We start from the raw sequence: 20,202 nt of genomic DNA, 5'->3' as shown, positions 1-20,202 counted from the left end.
GTGTCACATGAATGATTGCATCAGTATATGACAAAACTATTATTAGGTCATTATTAGTAATGGGTGACTTCTCACCTTCCTTTTAGAAAGGAAACAATCTATATTTGCATTTCCAAAGATAGCATGAAGCAAAAATATTCCAACAGAAGGGAGCTGACTTGTGACTAAACATGCAATTTAAATTATGATTTTGTCCAGATAACAGCAAAATACATTGTGGTTTTTAAGACATGCCAACTCACACTTCTGCTTCTTTCTTTCAGAAATATGAGTGGTTGGAAAGTGCCTGGGAGAAGAGGAAATAGGGTAAGGCAGGCTATTACTGCATGCATAGGGATAATAACTCTGCAAAAAGGTTTGGGCCTGTATTAGTTGCAGCTTTCAAGGCTGCATTGAAAGATTTTCTATGGCAGCAAATTCACTGGCTTGTTTACAAAATTACACACCGCAGGAACAATGGACACCAAAGGTGAAGAACAGTCTGTCTGTCTGAAATTAGAAATTCATTTTTAAACCATTTCTTTCTCAGCAGATGTATTTTGTACACATCCTGACCTGCCCGAAAACTGTTTAAGTTGTTGGTACATTAGCCTGGGCCACACTGTAGAAAACAATGCATGAGCTTGCAAAATCCACAATTTAATGTTACAGCACATACAGATTTTCTTACTTCACGCTCAGCTGGGACCCATATTGTCTTACATTATTCATGCTGAAGTTGCATGAAATTCAACCCTTTCCAAAAGATAGAATCTAACCAGAGAGTAGCGCACGAACAGGAAATAAAGTGAAGACAGGAGGCTGGGAAATTGGCTCTAATAGGAGGATGAGTGAGATGAATAAGAAACAGGGTTTATAGCACATATGGGAAGAGAATCATCCCTAAGCAAGGGAACGCAAATGAGCTCCAAATCTTTTGCTACACAAGTCCAATACCAGAGATACTCACATCTATAAATATGAATTTAAGCAAGCAAAATTTGCACTGAATGATCTATATTGTCACTTTCTAATGATATTAAATAGTTTTTCTCTCTACACTCCACTGTTGGGGTCACGTAATCCACAAAACATTACAAAATTAAGCATAATGTAAGCAGCGAAAGCTCACATCATAGAAAAAGAGATCAGTGGTATGCTCACTGTAGCTCTAAATCCCCACTGTTTGAATCCCACTCAGTCCCCTGTGGCTGCTTAGCAACCCCTCTCCAGCACAATATACTCTGAATTAACAGGGTAAAGCGTGACCGCTGCCTCCTCAAAACCACGAGTCAAGGGTGCGCTCCCATCATCAACGCCTTCTCTCAGCACTGCAGCAATAAAAAGTCTCTGATTTATTACAACATGGCTTCAAAACAGAAAAAAATAAACAAGCTGAAAAGCAAACATGAGACAGTCTCAGATCAGTGAACATGCTGCATGTGATGCCCTGGAGGACATAAGGAACCTTATGCTTCATATATAAAACAAACAGGCCTCCAAGCCTCACAGATCCAGGTGATCATGCACCTTTGAATGCACATTTTCAGGTAAACATCCGCATAAATCCTTTGCTACATAGCTCACATGCCACTCTAGCTTGTGACCTACATATAACTGCGTATATAGATGATGACATGCATTGTCAAGCCTTAAACTCAGCCTTGCATTTCACTTCTTCCAAACTGGATTTTCCGCCCTACAGTACTTGGCGTCACTGTTGAGTATACTGATGGCTCTATGACAAATTCACTGAACAGGCCCTGAGCAATAATACACAGACCCCTGTCCTCCTGCTACTATAATCCAAAAAAAAAAAAATATGACTCAGTAATGAGGGTTGTGAGTTTTTCCCCACAAGCATAGCTGGGAAAACTGCATGGAAGATGCACTTTGTTGGGTAAAATGTGCCTCATATTTAAGCTCATTAAGCACTCATGATTATGTAAAAATAAGATATATTAATGAGTGCACAGTTTTCCTGCAATATCAGTTTATGTGAGAGAAGCATGAAGCAGCTGAGACTTGGAGCAGGCTGAGATCTGTCCGTGGTCCTGAAATAGGAATTCACTCGGTCAAATCGATGAGGAAGAGATCAATTTTCATATTCAGCCACAGTGTTCTGGCTGTGAGAAGTGATACTACTGACTGAAGGTTCAGTCTGATGCAGAACTGCCATTAAGTTTATTTCATTTCATGAAAGAGGAGTTAAAGAAGTGTCCTGTAGATCAGCAGCTCGCGCAGCTGTCACTGCCGATGAGTCTCTGAGCAAGACACTGCATGGGACCTAACCCCTCACCCGTCTCTCTCGGGATAAGCGCGTCAGCTAAAAGCGTTAAATGTAAATGCGAAAGCCTCTGTGAAGACTCAGAAGAAGGGATTAAAATCCGCAACGCTGGATGTTAAAACTGCATTAGACCTGAATCCTCTCCGCCAGCTGCACGCCGCCCGTGGCTACATCACAATTTCATGAAAAACTGCACAGATGCACCCACATCAGCCCGCTTTATGTCGATCGTCTGCAAATGTCATTTTCCTTTAAGATGATGTAAGACATTACTTCATGGGACGATTCTCTCTCTCTCTTTCTCTCTCTCTCTTGCACTGCTTGGAGCAACATTATCTGAAAGCTTCTGCCGGACCAAACGTTTCCGCACTCAGCAGTTTGGAGAGATGGGTGCGCACTGGAGTCCCACTTCCATCCTCCTCTCAGTGAGCAACCTCGGAGCACGTTTCAGCATCCCAGTTGTCAGGAGCGACGCTTAGGAGCAGGATGATGGGACGCACGCATATTCTTCACTTGATATTGCACTGACTGAACCAGAAGCCAAGACGAAGCAGTTTTATCACAGAAAACTTAAATACAAGAGAGAAAAAGGGTTTTACTTTTTAAAATTTTTGATGGTGGGAAATATTAGAGTGAAGATTGTATTTCTTTGAAGTCACAGTGATGAGCCATCGCACTGGATGTGTGTAACATGATGCCCTCACTGGTTAATAATCAATTCTATTCAGAAAAAGGATGCACCGTGGCAGGCACATTTACGCATGGGGTTAAAGGATATACTGTAGGCACACCTTGGGATTGTTTGTCATGAGACACTGGATGCAAGGACTGCAGCTTGATTCAAGACTATGCTTTGGGTCTGAGGGCATCAGCACCATGCAGCTACACCCCACACCCTGAACTTCTGGGACGTTTGCGCTCCGTGATCGAGACTCATTTCGTGCTCTGAAAACAATGGCACTGAGCGAAAACTGCAAAACGCAACCTGCAAAAGAGCAAGGTTCGGTGCAAAATCCTCCATCGGATGTTATTGAGCTGAACGTGGGTGGACAGGTGTATTACACTCGCCACGCCACCTTGACAAGCTTTCCAAATTCCTTACTTGGGAAGCTTTTCTCTAACAAGAAGGGGTCCTCAAATGACTTGTCCCGGGACCTCAGAGGACGTTATTTTATTGACAGAGATGGCTTTCTGTTCCGGTATGTGTTGGATTACCTTAGAGACAAGCAAGTTGTCCTCCCTGACCACTTCCCGGAGAGAGGAAGGTTGAAAAGAGAGGCGGAATACTTCCAGCTGCCAGATTTAGCCAAACTTTTGTCTTCCGAGGATTCCAAACTCTTTCCAGACGACTTGTGTTACAGTGATTTTGATGACGCGTCGCAGGGCAGCGACCAGAGGTTTTACCCCTCTTACTCTCTGGACAGGAGGTACGGCTACATCACGGTCGCTTTCAGAGGCGCTTGCGCTGGGGGAGGCAGGGAAAGTCAAATCGATGTCAAGGCCAAAAAGTTACCGAGGATCTTCATCAGCAGCAGGATCGGCTTGGCGAAAGAGGTGTTTGGAGACGCCCTGAATGAGAACAGGGACTTGGACAGACCACCGGACCGTTACACCTGCAGGTTTTACCTCAAGTTCAGGCACCTGGAGCGAGCTTTTGACATGCTGTCAGAGAGCGGCTTTCACATTGTGGCCTGCAATTCGTCCCTGACTGCGTCCTCCGTCGGTCATTACGCGGATGACAGGGTCTGGTCCAATTACGCACAGTACATCTTCTACCGTGAGTGAAGATTTATTCTTACTCAGTACTTCACAGGTGATGTGACATAAACTGGTGGCTTCGCCCTCCACATAAATCAATAACAAGAGCAACGTTAAGCACAGACAACACCAAAGTACCCCTCCCTCTCCTGTATAACCACATCCATGCTGTTGGTAAATGATGTTGCATGATGTCTAATAGAAAGAGCGTTTTCTCATTAAATTGTGTCAAAAGTTTCCATGCAATGTGTCTCTAATGTTCTAGATTTAGATGCGAGCTGCAGGAACTGGTGTGTGTTAGCTCACACCACCAGGAGGCATGGTCGGGTAACAGCACATCCTTCTTAAATCTTTGCATCCCTTGCAGTGGCTGACTCTTAACTTGAGTTTTGGGGCCGAGATATGAAGCAAACTTGCCCACAGGCCTCAGGGGAGTTGAGTCACAAATGCTGCTACACTTCAAGTACACATGCGTCATGCGTAAACACGAGTTATGGCTCAGATTCAGATGGGTTATGAATAATATAGCACCAGTGGGCAGCAAAAAAAAATTCACATTCACTTTTTCTTGAATCAGCTCTGCTTTTCACTTGAAGACAAAGTTTGTTCATCAGCAAATGCCTTAATTAGCTGCAAATATGGTTCATTCCACTCTCTGCAGTGGGAGGGGTTGGACCATATGGCCAGTTAAAAGGCACTTTGTTCATTATTCTGAATGGCTCCCTTTGGAAGTGCTGAAGAAAACCCAGTTGGTGGGTCGAGGTTGGAGGTGCAGGAGGGTGGGCAGAGGAAGACAAGACATATGGTTTGCTAATGAGTCACCAATATTGTTGATAATACAGGCTAATTATAACAGAGGGGTCTGCCTTGACCCGCACAAACATGCAAGCCAATATGGATTTTCCTGAGTCATTCAACTTTCTGGAGCACAGCAACATCTGGTGTAGGTGTTCACCCCATCCCCATTAACAGACACTGCCCCAGGACAAAGACATGGGACAGTGAGAGGAGGTAAGGAGACAAGGGGAGAAACTGCATGGAAGCAAAGAAGATGCAGAGTAAAAAAGGGACAGACAGGAAGAGAGGGAATAAGTGAAGGAGAGAGAGGCGAGCAGATGGAGGGGAGAGCGGTTGAGCAGGCGGGATGAGGGAGTAAAAGTTGCATGAGACCTGGCCATGGGGAGAAAGAACTGAGGCAGAAAGAAGGGAGAGAGAGGGAGGGAGCGAGGAGCAAAAATAGATTAAAGTAAGTATCAGACAGGAAAGTTCATCGGGTCTGAGGGAGCGGAGAGGAGAAAAAAAGTGTTTGGTGGCAAGACACGGAAGAAGAGGGAGCGAGTGGGTTTTCATTAAAAGAGAGAAGACAAGGTGAGGGTGGAAGGAAATACACACATATAGTTGGGAGACAGAGGCCCAGTCAGGATGATGGATAGACACATCAGAGGCAGACATGCGTGAGAGCCCTTGCTTCACAGCAGCACAGCGGCCCGCACTTTCAGAACTAATACTGTAACCTGATTCTGAATGTGGGACAGTGGCTGGCCTAGGGCAGGTAGTCCTAAACTAAGAATGCATGTAGACAAGTGCACCTTTGGGGTGGGCACGGAACAGATGTGCTTTATTGTTGTTTGCTGTTTTCAGCAGAACGTTTCACTGCTCTCTTTTTACCCCCCCTCCCATCCAATCACAGGCTCATATGGAGTGAAACGGAGAGGCTGAGCGTTTGCTCAGAGTGTAAAAAGAGCAATCCGGCGCAGTAAATAAATTGAGAGACTTTCTTCCAGCCTGTCAGTTCCTTAGCATCATCCATGTTGCTCTTCTTGTTAAATGCGTCAGTTGTTTTCTACAGGCTCCACTGACTCTCGGTAGCCTAATAGTGTGGACTCCAGTTTCCAAACTGCCAACAGTGGATATTCATCATTTTACTCCGTGGTATCATCTGTATAAACAGTCAGAGGACTCGTTCCCTCATGAAGTTAAGACACTCTGCTCTCAATTATTGTCACCCACTCCTGCTCAGTAGGATATATGCTGTTGGTTTCTCCTCAGACTAAAACAAATGATTCTTTCAGGCAAAGGGCACTCTCTGCAGGAGGCCACAGTGTCCGAGCATCCATCACGAACAAGAGTTTTTGCTCCTGATGGCCATGATGAATAATTCACATTTGACCTAGTATGACTTGTTCACCCTTTGAATAAACAACTGAACCGGAGAGAAATATTTCAAAAAATTATAACCAGCAAACAAGAGAGTGAACGGGACAGAGAACTGTTTGTTTGTGAGATAAATAGTAAATGAATTGGGATCTTATATAAACATAAAGAGTCAAAGGTATGAAATAGTATAAAATAATGAGATAAAAACTCAAAATGACAGCGTAAAAAGTCAAAACTATGAGGGAGCAAGTAAAAATGATGAGATAAAATGTCATAATTATGAGTATGAGTAAATTCTTAGTTAAAATATAATAATTTGAGATGTTATAAAAAGATCAAGGGTCAAGGGGATGAGTTCAAAATTATGGAAATAAGTCAAAATTATGATATAAAAAGTCAAAATTATGATATAAAATGTCACAGCGATTATATAAAATGTCAAAATTATGAGATTCATTTAAAAATTATGACATAAAATGTCTAAATTGTAAGTCAAAATATCAAAAATGATTTGTTGTGTTATAAAAAGACAAAAAGGCAAGGGTTTAAGTTCAAAAGTATGACATAAAGGGTCAAAATTCTACTATAAGATGTAAAAATTGTAAGACAAAAAGTCCAAATTTTAAGACAAAAAATACAATTATAATGGAGAAAATAAAATAATGACTTAATAAAAATTGTAACTTTTTTTTTCATCATGACTAAGCAGTATCCTCCAGGGCTGAAAAATGAAGCCAAAAACTGCAGTCCCTCAAACGGCCACTTGAGGCTGGCTCCAAAAGCATGTTTCACGTTCAGGTTTCATTTAGCAGCCTCAGCTCGCCACACTCCACCACTTTGCTTATTTTTTGGATAAACTGGAAGATAAACAATGCTACGACGTTCATATATTTCACAGCCTAAGATAATGACTAACTTTTCATAATTTTTTCTCTTTTATTGGCAGCTTCTGTAGCCACTGATCCTGTTATATTATTTGTCATGTAGGTCGATTAGCATGATAGGAACATTTAGGGTTTTTTTCCGATTGGCAGTGACAACATTATTGCTGTAGTGATTAATAACTCTAACCTCCCAATTGGCGTTTGGGACGAGTCTCCTTATTGCTTATTATCTCAGGGGAAAGAGGGGAGTGTTGGCTAATTAAAAAGCAATCTGTGATCCCAAAATATTTCCAGTGTCTCCAGCCATGCATGAGGGAGATGCAATTTAGAAAGATAAATGCTAACCTATCTTTAAGGCAACTTTAAAGCATAAGTCATGTTTCAAAACAGATGAAAATTAGCCGTTGTCGTTGACACAATAATACCATAACCTGCTTTGACATGGCTGCTTCCACATCACAGAGGCAGAGCAAATCATCATTGAACAGTGGGACCGGTAACATCAGAGGCAGTTTCATCTTTCCACATCTGAGAGGGCTGTGCAGAAATGCCTTGTCAAAATGGGAGACACGTACAGTAAAGATGGAGAATGATTATACTTGCCAGGTGTGCGCTGTTAATATAAGTGTGCAGTCTTCATTTGGGCTGCGAATGAGATGATGTGTGGCCATAATGGCCCCTGAACAATGGCCACAAGGCGGCAGGGAGAGTCGAGGGGGAAAGTAATCAATTGCTCGGGTGTAATAGAGGCAAAGATTGGGCCGTCCCCGAGCTCTCGGAGAGGCTGCATGGAGTCTGGATGGATCGGCAGTGCCTACAAGAGATGGATGGTGCTCCCATGAATAACTCATATACGTCTTAAAGAGCACCTGGGCAGAAAGATGGTCAGAAGTGAGGTGCGGGTGGGAGCTTGTGCCATTATTTCTCACAATAGTTGCTGCACCTTGTGCACTCCATCAGTTCAAGTAGACAATCTCACCTTGGGAGTAAATCTGAGCTTATTGAAAAGCTGCAGATGCAGAAGCAAAATATATTTTTTGAAATCAATCATTCTTTGAGGCCTCATGCACTGAATTCTGAATGACCATGCTGGTGGTTTTTCCATGTTTTAGATCATTGACTACGAATAGTATTCTTCACCTCACTGCTGTATGTTTTCTAAATCTTGCTGCTACATCTTAATACTACAAGCCATTGGCGTAGATTTCAGGGGGGGAATGGGACTCCTAGAAGAAACAACACCTCCTCATCCCGACTCGTCCCATACCGGCATTTTGTCACAGCCCTGCACATCTGATACCTATGCACTACTCTTATTTTGTCATTTATGCTGTGGATGGGTTTACATTACAGTTAATGGAAAGCCTGGTGTGTGTTACACAGGCTAAAGGGTGCCTTGTACATTGTGACACAGTGTTGCTATGTAGTGAGTTAAGAGTGAGACCGCGCTGGCATAATAATGTCTCTGGTAAAACAGAAGTTGTGGTAAAATCTGAAACCTTTAAAGCAAAGATTGTAATCGCTACAAAACAGAAATAAGTAATGTTGAGGCTCTGCTTCAACAGATTTAGAATTTTGTGTTTTCCTTTACATAAATGAATATATTTCTACCATAAATTGCTACATAAAAATTCACCAGAATGCCAAAAATGGGTTAGAAAAAGCATTTGACGCTCCAAAAAATCCCAGGAGAGCATCCACAGATCCCCATCTTATTATATTTCCAAGCAAATGTTAAAGCCCCCTCACTACAAGCTCTTATATTGATTTCTCTGCAGCAGTCAGTTTCCATATCATCTCACGGATATTTAAATGAACTTGCACTGAACTGACTGCTGACTCACAAATCACAGATGTTGGGAATGCCCTTGAACGCACCAACAAGGAGAGTTTTCAAAATAGTCCCTGCTAGTAACTTTATTACCAAGTGATGATAATGTAATTTTGACAAATAAAAAGACTAAATATAGACTTTGATGGATTGCCCACATTAAGCAATTTGCATTTGCCATATTGAAAAGAGTCGAAGCAACGGCTGCATTAACTGTACGCCATCAATCTAAACATAAAACGCTTAAAACCTCCAGTGTGGTCCTTCAAAACAAAGCTTTGCTTCTTTACTCAGTCAATTGAAATAATTTGAGGTAGCTTTTTTTTCATAGTTCTATATTCTAAGTTATGTGGGGGAAAAATGCAAAAAAGTAACATAAATCATTCACTTCTGGTGGTAATGTCACATCTTTGTTCAGGTTTGGTGAATTTTGACTGATGAAGTCGCAACTTCGACCAAGAAGTGTGTGTTTGACCCCATTTGGTGCTGCCCACATTCACCTGAATACTGACTGTGCCCTTGGAAAGATATCAGACATGCATTTAACATATCTGCAGATTCAAAGAGCTATAAAGCTGTTAGACTGGAACATAATCCATGAACTATTATATATTTTAAAATAAAAATATTATTTGTTAAACCATGAAATAAAATTAAATTAATTTGTATCATGATCATTTAAATGATGAATGAATATGAAAGCCTTTCACAGACCCCCTGGGTTTCCCTAGACCTCACTGCTTTAAAAGAACAGATACAGTTAAATTAGTTTCAATATTTCAGACCCAATTTGAATATTATCTTTTTTTCATTCCTGGTTCTGCTACCTCTGCACTCTGTAGCTGTTGGAGAACAGGTATAACAGCTCTTACCGTCTGACATCCAACACCTTAATGATCCCTTCAGAGACCCTTAATGGCTACTTGGATGGTGGAGCTCACATTGTGGGCGGGACCGAGAGTTTTCTGAAGACAGGATATCCCTTGCGTTGGTAAGGTTTTGGCAAACAGGCCAGAGAAAGGCGTGTTTGTGAGTCTACTGTATGTATATGTTAAAGTGTGTCGTCATTAATTTAAGCATTTTGAGTCAGTGATGGAGAAATTAAAAGAGGATCTGACGCTTGCCGCTTTCTTTTTCTGATATGTCACACCTTGAATATCATCCACCTGACAGGACCAGAATCGGCCCATGTCTTTCCTACAGCCTCTCGAGGCTTCATTTTGGTGCATGACAAGAGCTCTGTGAATACTCAGGACACCTTCTTTGCTTTCTCCGGGTCTCATCTTCCTTTGTCAGTGCTTGTGCAGCGGAGGGGTGCAGCTCTAGGTCAGGGGACAGGCCCACAGGGACAGGCTGATATAGACATTTCAATCTGTCTGAGTTACTTGTTCATCTCTCTGTCAGGGAGACACTCAGCGGGGCAGCCACCCTCTGACTCTGGGAGGGGACAGCACCCCCTTGTCATTAACAATCCGCCAACGAAGCTGTCACTCTCCTCGTGGAACGCAGGATCATTTGGGCCAGGGCAGTAATGGGACTATGAGAGCGTAAGAGCGTCCTTGAATTATCATGTAAAGCTTGTTCGGTCACCCCGACTATTCCTTTCCAGCTTTTTCCCATCACTGCTGCTGATGAGGGTTGTCTCAGCAGAGTAGAGCTGGCTGGCTGGAGCTAATTAATATTGACAAATTCAATTCAATGCAGATATCACAGACATTATTATAGAGCATGTCTGTAGCCATCAGTTAGGCTGCACACAAACTGCTGAAGTGATACTTTTGCAGCATATAGGCATACTTGGTGAAATGGATTTCCCTCGCCCTGTAAGGACGGTCACTGCCTTTGCAAGACAAGCCTTTTTTCTGCTGCAAGGACACGCTGGCCTAATTTGTGAGCTAACAAGCATGTAAACTACCCTCCTCCTGAGGCAGTGGCAGAGTAAAAAATATTTGTGTAACTGGATAGGGGAGAAAATGAGAGTGTGTCTAAGATCAGAGCGTCTCTACTCATAGAAGCTTAACTCCCTGGCTGGCTGCATGAATATGCATATTGAACCTGCCAGAGAAACACGGGCGGATTATACGACAACGGGCCCCTGGGCAAAGCCATGCAGAGGCCCCCACAGCCTCTTCTACATACGGAGGAGCAAGACTCACACTTTGTGGTGGTCTTGCCTCTTTATTGTTAACTTCTTGTGTTGCTTTGTAGTCCTTATGCATATTTTTTGTGGTTTTGTGTCTTATTGTGATAATTTTGTGCTTTTTTTGTGGTAATTTCTTTGTTTATTCCGCATCATTTTGTGGTTGGTTTGCATGTCTTTGTATTCACTGAGCATCTTTTTATGGTTTTGTCTCACCTTGTGGTCATACCATGTCTTTAATGCTCATTATTTGGTCATTCTGTCTCTCTTTGTAGTTGTTTTGTCTCTTTTTGTAGTCATTTTGCATCTTTTTTTGGAAATTTTTCCTTGTGTATCATTGTAACCATTTTGTGTATTATTTGGTCCTTTTGTGTCTCTTTGTAGATGGGTTTGTATTGCTTTATTGTCATTGTGTGTCCTTTTAGGTTGCTTTGTGCCTCTTTGTAGCTGTTTTATCTGTTTTATGTTTGTCTCGTTGTGGTCATTTTCCATTTCTTCATCCTTGATACATGCCTCTTTGAGTGACAATTTTCTAGGTGAAGGACAGGGGCCCCTGATTCTTTGGGCCCCTGGACCAAACCGTGTCTGTAATACCTCCAGTATACCTTTTTTCACCAAACTAATCAGGACTGAGTCTCTGAAATATTTTCTCCCTGTTTTGTTTGTGCAACGCCGAAAGTCTTGGCCAGAGAATATTATTGCAAAGCAGCAAGTGAAGCATTTGAAGATGATTCACACCACTCAGCCTCACAGGGTTTTGTTGTGTTTGGTCAAAGAAAGCAAATATGTCTATTCCAGAAATTCTAAAGTTAATTTGTTTTTTGTGTCTGACTCTGACAGCTTGGATGTAAAGTGCCCTGTTGTGTTCAAAACTTATTTTCATTTATTTAGATTGAGGGCACAGTTCACATCACTGCTGAGATTCGAATTTGAAAAGCAGACAGCTTTGGGTCACCCGAGTGCAAATCTGAAATAAATTGCGTTATGGCCTCCTGGTTATGTGCAATAACAACATGAAATTGCTGAGTGATGAGTCTTTCTTGTTCCTCTCTATTTATTTATTTTTGCCTCTCAGATTACATGAGTGAAGCACAGCGCTGCTCTGCCGTTAAAGAAATAATCATCACACACCCTTGATGAGTCAGTTTAGAGGCACAGATCAAAACAAACACACTGTCTGGCAAGAAAGCCACTGACATTTGAATTTGAGTTTGTCAGAGCCCTCTGCCTTCAGCCCCCACCGTGTCCTACTTTTATGCCGTTTAAAACCTCTTAATGGGTAAAAACTTGTAATTTTAATCCAATTTCCAGACAGTTTGAATTTCCATAAACCTCTGACCTCTCTCAGGCACGAGGACAAATATCCCTGCTTTCATTAGAGATGGAGAGGAGTTTGAGGATAGCCTGTGTGACACGCCTGCATGCCTCTGTGCCGAACTCAACTCCCTCTCTCTGTGTTATTTATGAGAAGTGCAGACACAGCCTGACTCTGAGGACCAGCCCCAGTCTTTTAATGTGCTCGGAATATGATCTGTTAGACTGGCTATATAGATCTGAGAAAAAACACAATGCAATCAATGGCTTCCCTGAAAAGATACCGGAGAGTATTACAAACACCCACTTGTTTAAATGTACCCGTGATGTGAATGACTGTGTTTCCTGTCAAGGCTCTTAGTCGTTTCCGGTCTTGGCTCTGAAGGGGGCAACAAGCTTCACCACTTCACCCAAAACACACTTTTGAATAATAGGCATGATGTACACGTTTAGACAAATGATTGTATAAATGCAGGTGCACCTCAGCCTGTCAGTAGCTTGAATACAATTCATTCTCCTGCATGGCTTGAAAATTGTATGATGCTATTATTGGGTGTTGGCTAGTTTCCTAAATGGGTTGCCCCTCTGGACCACAGCATCCATCCATCCATTTAGGAACAATGCTCAGCCTCCCTCCTCTTGATCCTCCTCGCTAAAGCGCCTGCATCCATTTGCCTGGTGCTGCTCGTCTGCTGGATTCAGCTAGATTCATTTTCTGTGGGGGGAAATTGGTGCGCTGATTGGCCCCTTTACTCATGGATTAGCCATTAAAAAGCTGTTAGTGACTCTCTCACTATCAGCTCAATGCAATCATCGCACTAGAGATAAGGTCATTATTACAGTGTGTGCAGAGAGGTTAAAATCCCCCTTGAACTCTGTTCCGTATAAATTGGTGCATGCACTGGAAAGAGGTAATGGACAAATTATTGCTCCCTGTGAGATATCATTGCTATAGAGTCTGTATCATCACATTGGAAAAAGCCATTAAGAGGTTTTTAAGAGTCTGTGTGCATTAGTTTATTCCTCATACACTCTTGTTTATATTACACAGAGCACAGCAGCTTTCAACACTGCACATTTCTACCTGTTAGTACATCTAAATGAGAGCATAGTTCAAGGATATTTTTGGAAAATAAAGGCAGCTACAGTGTTTACTGTCTTTACTTGAACACTTCACAAGCCAGCGGGCAGTACAGCACAGTATTTCTGGCTCATAATTAGCAGTGTAGGAGGCTGTGAGACGATATAAGAAATAGGTACAAGTGGGAGAGTGAAGACTGCTAAAATCCTCCGATAGGAACAGGTTCACTACCTGTCCACACTTCATGACAGGAGGTCAGGACATCTGCAGGCACATCTATTCATTCACTGACCCAGTTCTGTTACCACCCAAGATGAATTATACCTGGTGTTTTCCTGCTTTTTCTACTTTGTTGCCTCCCTCAAGCACCTTGTGGAGTTATTTAACAAAGTGATCTGAAAGCCCAAAAATAATACACCACCTACTTAATACACGGCAGCCAGGTTACAGTTCTAATAAGAAACTGCGACGGCGAAGCAGATTGTGTTGGCTTTGAGACAAGCTTTGCCTTGGGAAATGGGAAAGGTCTTTTAGGGAGCCGTACTGAACCGTGCGAAGCTTTGGGGCCTCTCCTTATCAGAGGAAGCAATATGCACAGCCCACAAGCTCTTTGAAATCCAGCAATTAAATGTCAAAGCCAATAACTTGCATGTTCTCACATCTGTACCCCCTTAAATACCCCCCCACACACTCATCTGATATTCGTTTAAAGATATTTGTATGACATTGAAACTGCTGTGTAGGCATTTGTCAGCATTTGCTTGATCAGTGCAACTGTTTCTTTTGATTACAGCTTGAATCTGTCACCACACAGACAGCTGGGACATAGTTTACATGAGTTTCTGCATGAGAGAGGGTCTCGCCGCAACAGAGAATTGACTGCGAGTTTGCAAAACAAATGACAAATGTGTTTGTGTGTGTGTGTTTTCTAGGTGGACCTTCAAGGTGGATGTCCTCCCACTGTGACTGCTGCTGCAAAAGCCACAAAAGCGAGCGTGAAGGAGAGAGCGGCACCTCCTTCAATGACCTCTCCACCTCCTGTTCCGAGACCCAGTCCGAAGCCAACTCCCCTCAAGAGACCGTGATCCGTGGCCCCGTGAGCCGGCATCCCAACATCCAGACGCTGGACCGTCCTATGCCCAAAGGACCAGTTCACATGCTGCAGCAGGCCGAGATGCGCCGCAAGACGGACATGCTCCGCGTGAGAACCTTCGGCGTCCGAGAACGAGAGGCCGCAAAGAGGAAAGCCAACAAGGAAAAGATGACTCCAGAGCAGGAGCTGGAGAAATGTATCCAGGACTTCCGGCGCATCAGGATTCCCGATCACTTTCCAGAGAGGAAGTACATGTGGCAATCAGAGCTCCTGAGGAAGTACCGTCTCTAAATAAGAGTGTGAAGAAGAGGAAGAGAGAGATGGTAGTATCATGTCACCATCTATGAAGAGTATTAACTGCGTAGGCAATAGACTGCACCCTCTAAGGCACATACTGTATTAGAAAAAAATAAAACTATGGCCACTTTCCCGCCAGCATGACTAGCTGAGCACATAAAGTACAAGGCAGTGTGAGTCGTTGATTTGTAACGTATGCACAGTGTTGTGTATGATATGCACATGTGTAAATCAGGTTTCTCCTGTTGGGGCTTACATCACAAACCCTGTTCTCGCTCCAGAGAGCCGGGAGTGTATGAACAGCTACTATATCACTAGTTGAAGCAACAAAGCAACCTCAGGGGCAACATCATCTCAAGTCATCAACCTATCACATACTGTATGTGCAATTGCCCACATGAGCTGGTTTTTAAAAATGGATGTACCCATATGGTGCTGTGAGTTAGCAATGGAATATCACTATACTCCACTGATAACACATATACTTATAGTAGGCTTTAATATTGGCACTGCATGTCATTTCACCCTTAGCATCAATATGCAATATCAAACAAACTTTAAATTCACTGTTTTGTGTGATGGGTAAAAACGGTGTGTTACGACTGGGGCTATTTTAAATGAGGAAAGCACTGCCTAGATCTGTTTGCCATTGTAAAACTTTATGTCCAATGTTGTCATTATGTGTTGGATAGATGATGTTGTGTAGGTAGAGTATATAATGCCAATGGATATTTGACTAATCCTTGATTGTAAGTGTGCAAAAAAGATAATAAATGGGTTCAAATTGTATTTATTTTTAGTTGACCTTCTTGATCTTCAGTACATTGAGATTTACATGGAAAATCTAATTTCAAATGGAACTTGTGAGCTCGTGGTTATGACAATCTTGGGCATGATATAGGATAGGATATTGGCAACAGTAACATGGAACCACAAAGCTAACAATGACAGCCTACAGTAAAATTTCACCAGGGAGGAACAGGCATGTTGATTTTGAAAGTGGTCCCTTAACCTTATATGATTGGCACCCCATAAATTGCATGTAGCCCCTTCATTTCAATTGGTATACAGAACCTCTACTGGGAGCTGAAGGGATTTTTACCATTCATACAGCATTTAAAAAACGTCAATTTCCCTTCGTTCTTTTGCAAATTGAACTGCAAAGATAGCCTTTACCAATCTCTCTAGACCTCGGAAACCTATAGTTGACCCCATTCAGAGTACCTTCTGTGTTTATTTTCATTTGGATTGTGAGATAAAGCTTTGAAATGGTTTCTGTGAAGTTGAAGCTTATTTGATGCTAGAATAGCCGATATGTTGTTTTCGCTAGAGTTGCATCTTCAAGAATCTCTACAACGGAGGCGGCACGTTCAAAAATAGCACGTCCAATTAGTCATATGGCTACAATTATGAGAGAAGCGAAAAACTTCTATTATAAGTTATAATATATAACTCTATTTTTCTATGTTTCTCTGGTCAGAGGTGACTTTGCATGTTAGTGCAATAACTGGTTTTGAGATTTACTGTATTTTTTCCAGATACAGATTTTGCTTCACTGAAAACAAACGTATCTTTCTTTGTGTTGCACCCACCACCACCACCACCAGCAGCCAACCAACCATCCAACCCCGCACAAATCTGGCTTCAATGAAGAAGTGAAATAGATCCCTCCTTGTTGACATTTCAATGTGTGCCTCATCCTCCTGGGAGGATCTCAAGGAAACAGGAAGAGAACCATAGCCATGCATCACAAGCACCGTTTATAGAGAGCACTATTTTTAGCGAGCAGTTTTCTGCAGTGTCGCCACATTGCATCCACAAGGAGCGCGGCTTTGGGACTGTATCGCTCTAACCCCAAATACAGCCTGTGTGATGATAGATGAAGAACTGCTTCTCTCTTGGGACAGTGAGTGTCCTCTAACTAGAGTTCAAAGGAAAAAAGCTTTGTTAAGGCTCTGTGATACATTTTGCTCCATGTGCAGAAATGCATATGACAATAACCAGATTATAGGTACAATACATGTACCCCCAAAAGCCCTTCTACCTTTGTCAGCGAAGGCATAAATGCAAACTGAAACCTATAATCCTGGTCAGAAAAGACAGCAGCCTACACCCATATGTTACAAGAAAGTATAAAAAGTGTCTCTTTAGCGGCTATTTAACTAAGAGGAGATATGGGTTAGGGTGTGAATAGTCTTCCAGAAACTCATAAAAAAGGGCATTAGATTCTTAATACTCCAGCAGAGAATAAAATAGCAAAAATCCGGAAGGGGACTGTAACATAATGAATTTGTCAGGGATATAGTGGCCTCTCCTCCACTCTGCACCCAGACCCATATCTCCTCCGCTCAGCCTCCATTCAATAGGAACACAGCATGAAATCTCTCAGTTTGAAATCCAATGCCCCTTTCCCCGTCTTTGAAAACCAGATCCGCTTTGGATGGCGTTTCGCCTCGCACTTAGCACGATCTGAATCCTAATACCCCCAATGAAAAATCAATACATCTGTTTTTGCATATCAAATGTACACAGCGTCACGGCTCTGGCCTGGCCCGGCCTGGCCCAGGTGACCTTGCTGGCCTATCCCACAGTAGCACCTAAACGCAGCCGTTGCCATTCTGCTTTCCTGACGGATCAATACATCCTGGCCCTGGCCTTACAGTCTTTATAGACGGTCGATAACCAACATCCTCCTCTAGGATGCAAAGTAACATTAAATCTTCAATCAAAAAACATCACTGCCACCGCTAACCGCCCTCAATTATCCGGCAGGGTTGCCTGCAGGCCTTGCATTTCCCACAACAGCTTTCTTTAGCATGAGACAGGTCTGACAGCATGATTATAGCCCTTGTATTAGAAAATTACTGCAAAGCCTGCGAGTGGGAGAATTACTCTGCTTATCAGATATTAGGCGACCAGAAAAGACTGTTATTCACACATGGAATAATGGAGGCATGATGTAAAACTAAGCAAACAGGATTTAATTTTTCATACAGTGAATATAAGGATTAGACTCTGCATTCTACAAGCTTTGGAAGAGACTGTAATTCACTTTTGTTGTAAGGTTATAAATCCGAGGTGATAACTGGTGTTATTGTAACAATGTGGAAGATGTCAGGAGCTATAGATCAAGCCAGGCATCGGATAATTTCTGCTAAGCTTGACATCTGGAATAGAATGATGAAACATGCAATTTATCTCTTTCCTCTGAAAACATAGTCTTACTGCGAGAGGTCTTGTTGCTTGCAGCACATCTCAATAATATCCAAGACCAACATGTTTTTCTGCCTACTCATCTAATTTTAGATGACTGGCGTCTTAGGAATTGAATGGGAATGTGGCTGACTAACTGGAAGACGTAAGATCTTTCTCCTGAGGTTCACATCTTTGGAATTTACATGTGTTCATCATGAATCATGAACTTTGCTAATATGTTAATGGAAAAGGACAGTACTTTGATTCTAATACCACACAGACTTGTATATGTGACTTGAGTTGCTCCTCCAGCCCCACTGACAGTGCCACTGGATACAGGCCATGTTTTGGCCTTTGTCGTGGCTCAGAATCTGAAAAAAAATTCAAATTACACTTGAGCAACTGCAGATTAATTTCGATACCTGATATGTTAAGATCCACTGTGGCCGGGTGGGATAACGAAGTAAGATTCAACCTGTTTTTTAGTTTGGAACAGGAGAAGGAGACACACCTGGTGGAGATTTGCACTCTGCAATTTTCTTGGTTAATAATGAGAAGATTCCTTAGTCACAGCAACACACTTACATTCTTGCATCACAGCTCCTGGGCTCAGACTTCCCATTAGTGTCACTTCACTTATTTGTTTGTTAAAAACGCATTGCACATACTTTTGTGACCGTTAACAGGGTCGATCTCTCCTTTTTTAAGCCACATTGTGCTCTAAGCTGTGGTTATACTAAACCTACATACTGTGTGCTCTTTCTTGAGTAGCCTGCAGGGACGTAGTTAGAGAAATGGGAGCCAATTTACAGCCTCAGAATACATTTGGGGTCTAACTCTGGCCTGATTCTGCCAAGTCCAATGTGTGGAAATACCAATGGACCACATTACAAATGAGTCCAGGGGAATAGATGACAAAATCATGGTGAATGTCATCACCATCACCCCCTGTAGAAAACCAGCAGTGATATCCTGCAGGGTGCGACTTCCTTGACGCAAATAGAGAGAGAGGAAGATGCAACACAGGCTTACAGGGAGGTTCAAACATGCACCTGAAGTCTGTGACGCCTCATCCTCCATCTTTTTTTCACTTTTTCTGCTGATTTTCATCACAGGCATTTATCTATTGGACATATTGCTTTATGAAATTGTGACTTTTAAACACTTAGTTTGACAGTGTAATAATCACACTGTACCCTACTTTAAAGTCATCACTCGGTAGGAAAAAAAAAAAAAAAACTTAAGGAGACACTTCCTCGAAACCACACACACACTGCTCTGGTGTTTTCTCAATGTGTGAGTTTTAGTTTTATCCTGTCCTGGTTTTGAGATTTTGTTGTTTTGAGATATCTTCTGCTGCCAGCCCAACACAATGGAGGCGAATACACTTTTGTTTGTGTTGCTTAAATCGCTGAAAGAATACGTTTAAAATGCAACAGAAACATCTATTCCCCAAAAAAACAGTGTCCTAGTTACTCTGGAAAATCTGCCGCGAACAGGTTTCTTAAAGACAACTTTCTACTGAAGAAATAGTCTTCGACTTAAAAACTTTTGACAGTCAGGTTGGTGAATTATTCAGGATAATGAGGGACTGACTTCTGAAAAGAGATGCGAGTTATTGATTTATAGTTCTGTGAGCAACACAAACTACACTCGATTCCTCTCCATTGTCGGCAGGTGGGTGCTAAAATCTCAGAGATCTCAAAACCTGCATGTGAAATCGAAATGAAAATAAGTTTACTTGGAATCTGGGTCAACTGACCCCTTAAAAGGAGGTATATTATGAAAAATACACTTAACATCGTTGCTTGTGCACATACATTTTGGTATCTGGAGTGTCTATCAACACAAAAACTGTGAGACAAAATAACCCAGTCCGTTTTTTGTGGGCTGTCTAGACCAGAAAAGATTAAATTTAACAAGCTATTTGGATATCTTTGTCACGAGAAGGCTCATTAGAATATAATGCTCTACATCTGAGTATCTCCACCTGAGGATTGTTTGTTTTGCAAAGGGGCACCATATTTGTCTTCCAGGCCAATAAGAGCAGAATCGGCTTTTTCAGGAGGGGAGCTTAAAGAGACAGGTGCTAAAACAGAGCATTTGAGTCAGAGGGTAAATACAGGTATATTCAGACAGACACAAATTAGGAAGAAGGCCTGCTCTCATCACTAAGGGCACACACA

At 42.2% G+C, this 20,202-nt stretch overlaps 1 protein-coding gene across 1 annotated transcript; it reads left to right on the top strand.

Annotated features, from left to right (window-relative positions):
- Positions 1–3,181: 3,181 nt before the first annotated feature.
- LOC131981865 (BTB/POZ domain-containing protein KCTD16-like) lies at positions 3,182–15,609 on the top strand. Its single transcript, XM_059346367.1, has 2 exons — positions 3,182–4,043; positions 14,364–15,609. Exons 1-2 carry the CDS (start codon positions 3,221–3,223, stop codon positions 14,813–14,815), a joined length of 1,275 nt encoding a protein of 424 aa, XP_059202350.1. The 5' UTR covers positions 3,182–3,220; the 3' UTR covers positions 14,816–15,609.
- Positions 15,610–20,202: the final 4,593 nt, after the last annotated feature.

This window comes from Centropristis striata, chromosome 12, assembly GCF_030273125.1.
Source record: "Centropristis striata isolate RG_2023a ecotype Rhode Island chromosome 12, C.striata_1.0, whole genome shotgun sequence".
NCBI classification, from domain to species: Eukaryota; Metazoa; Chordata; class Actinopteri; order Perciformes; family Serranidae; genus Centropristis; species Centropristis striata.
This window is presented reverse-complemented; position numbering and strand designations above follow the sequence as displayed.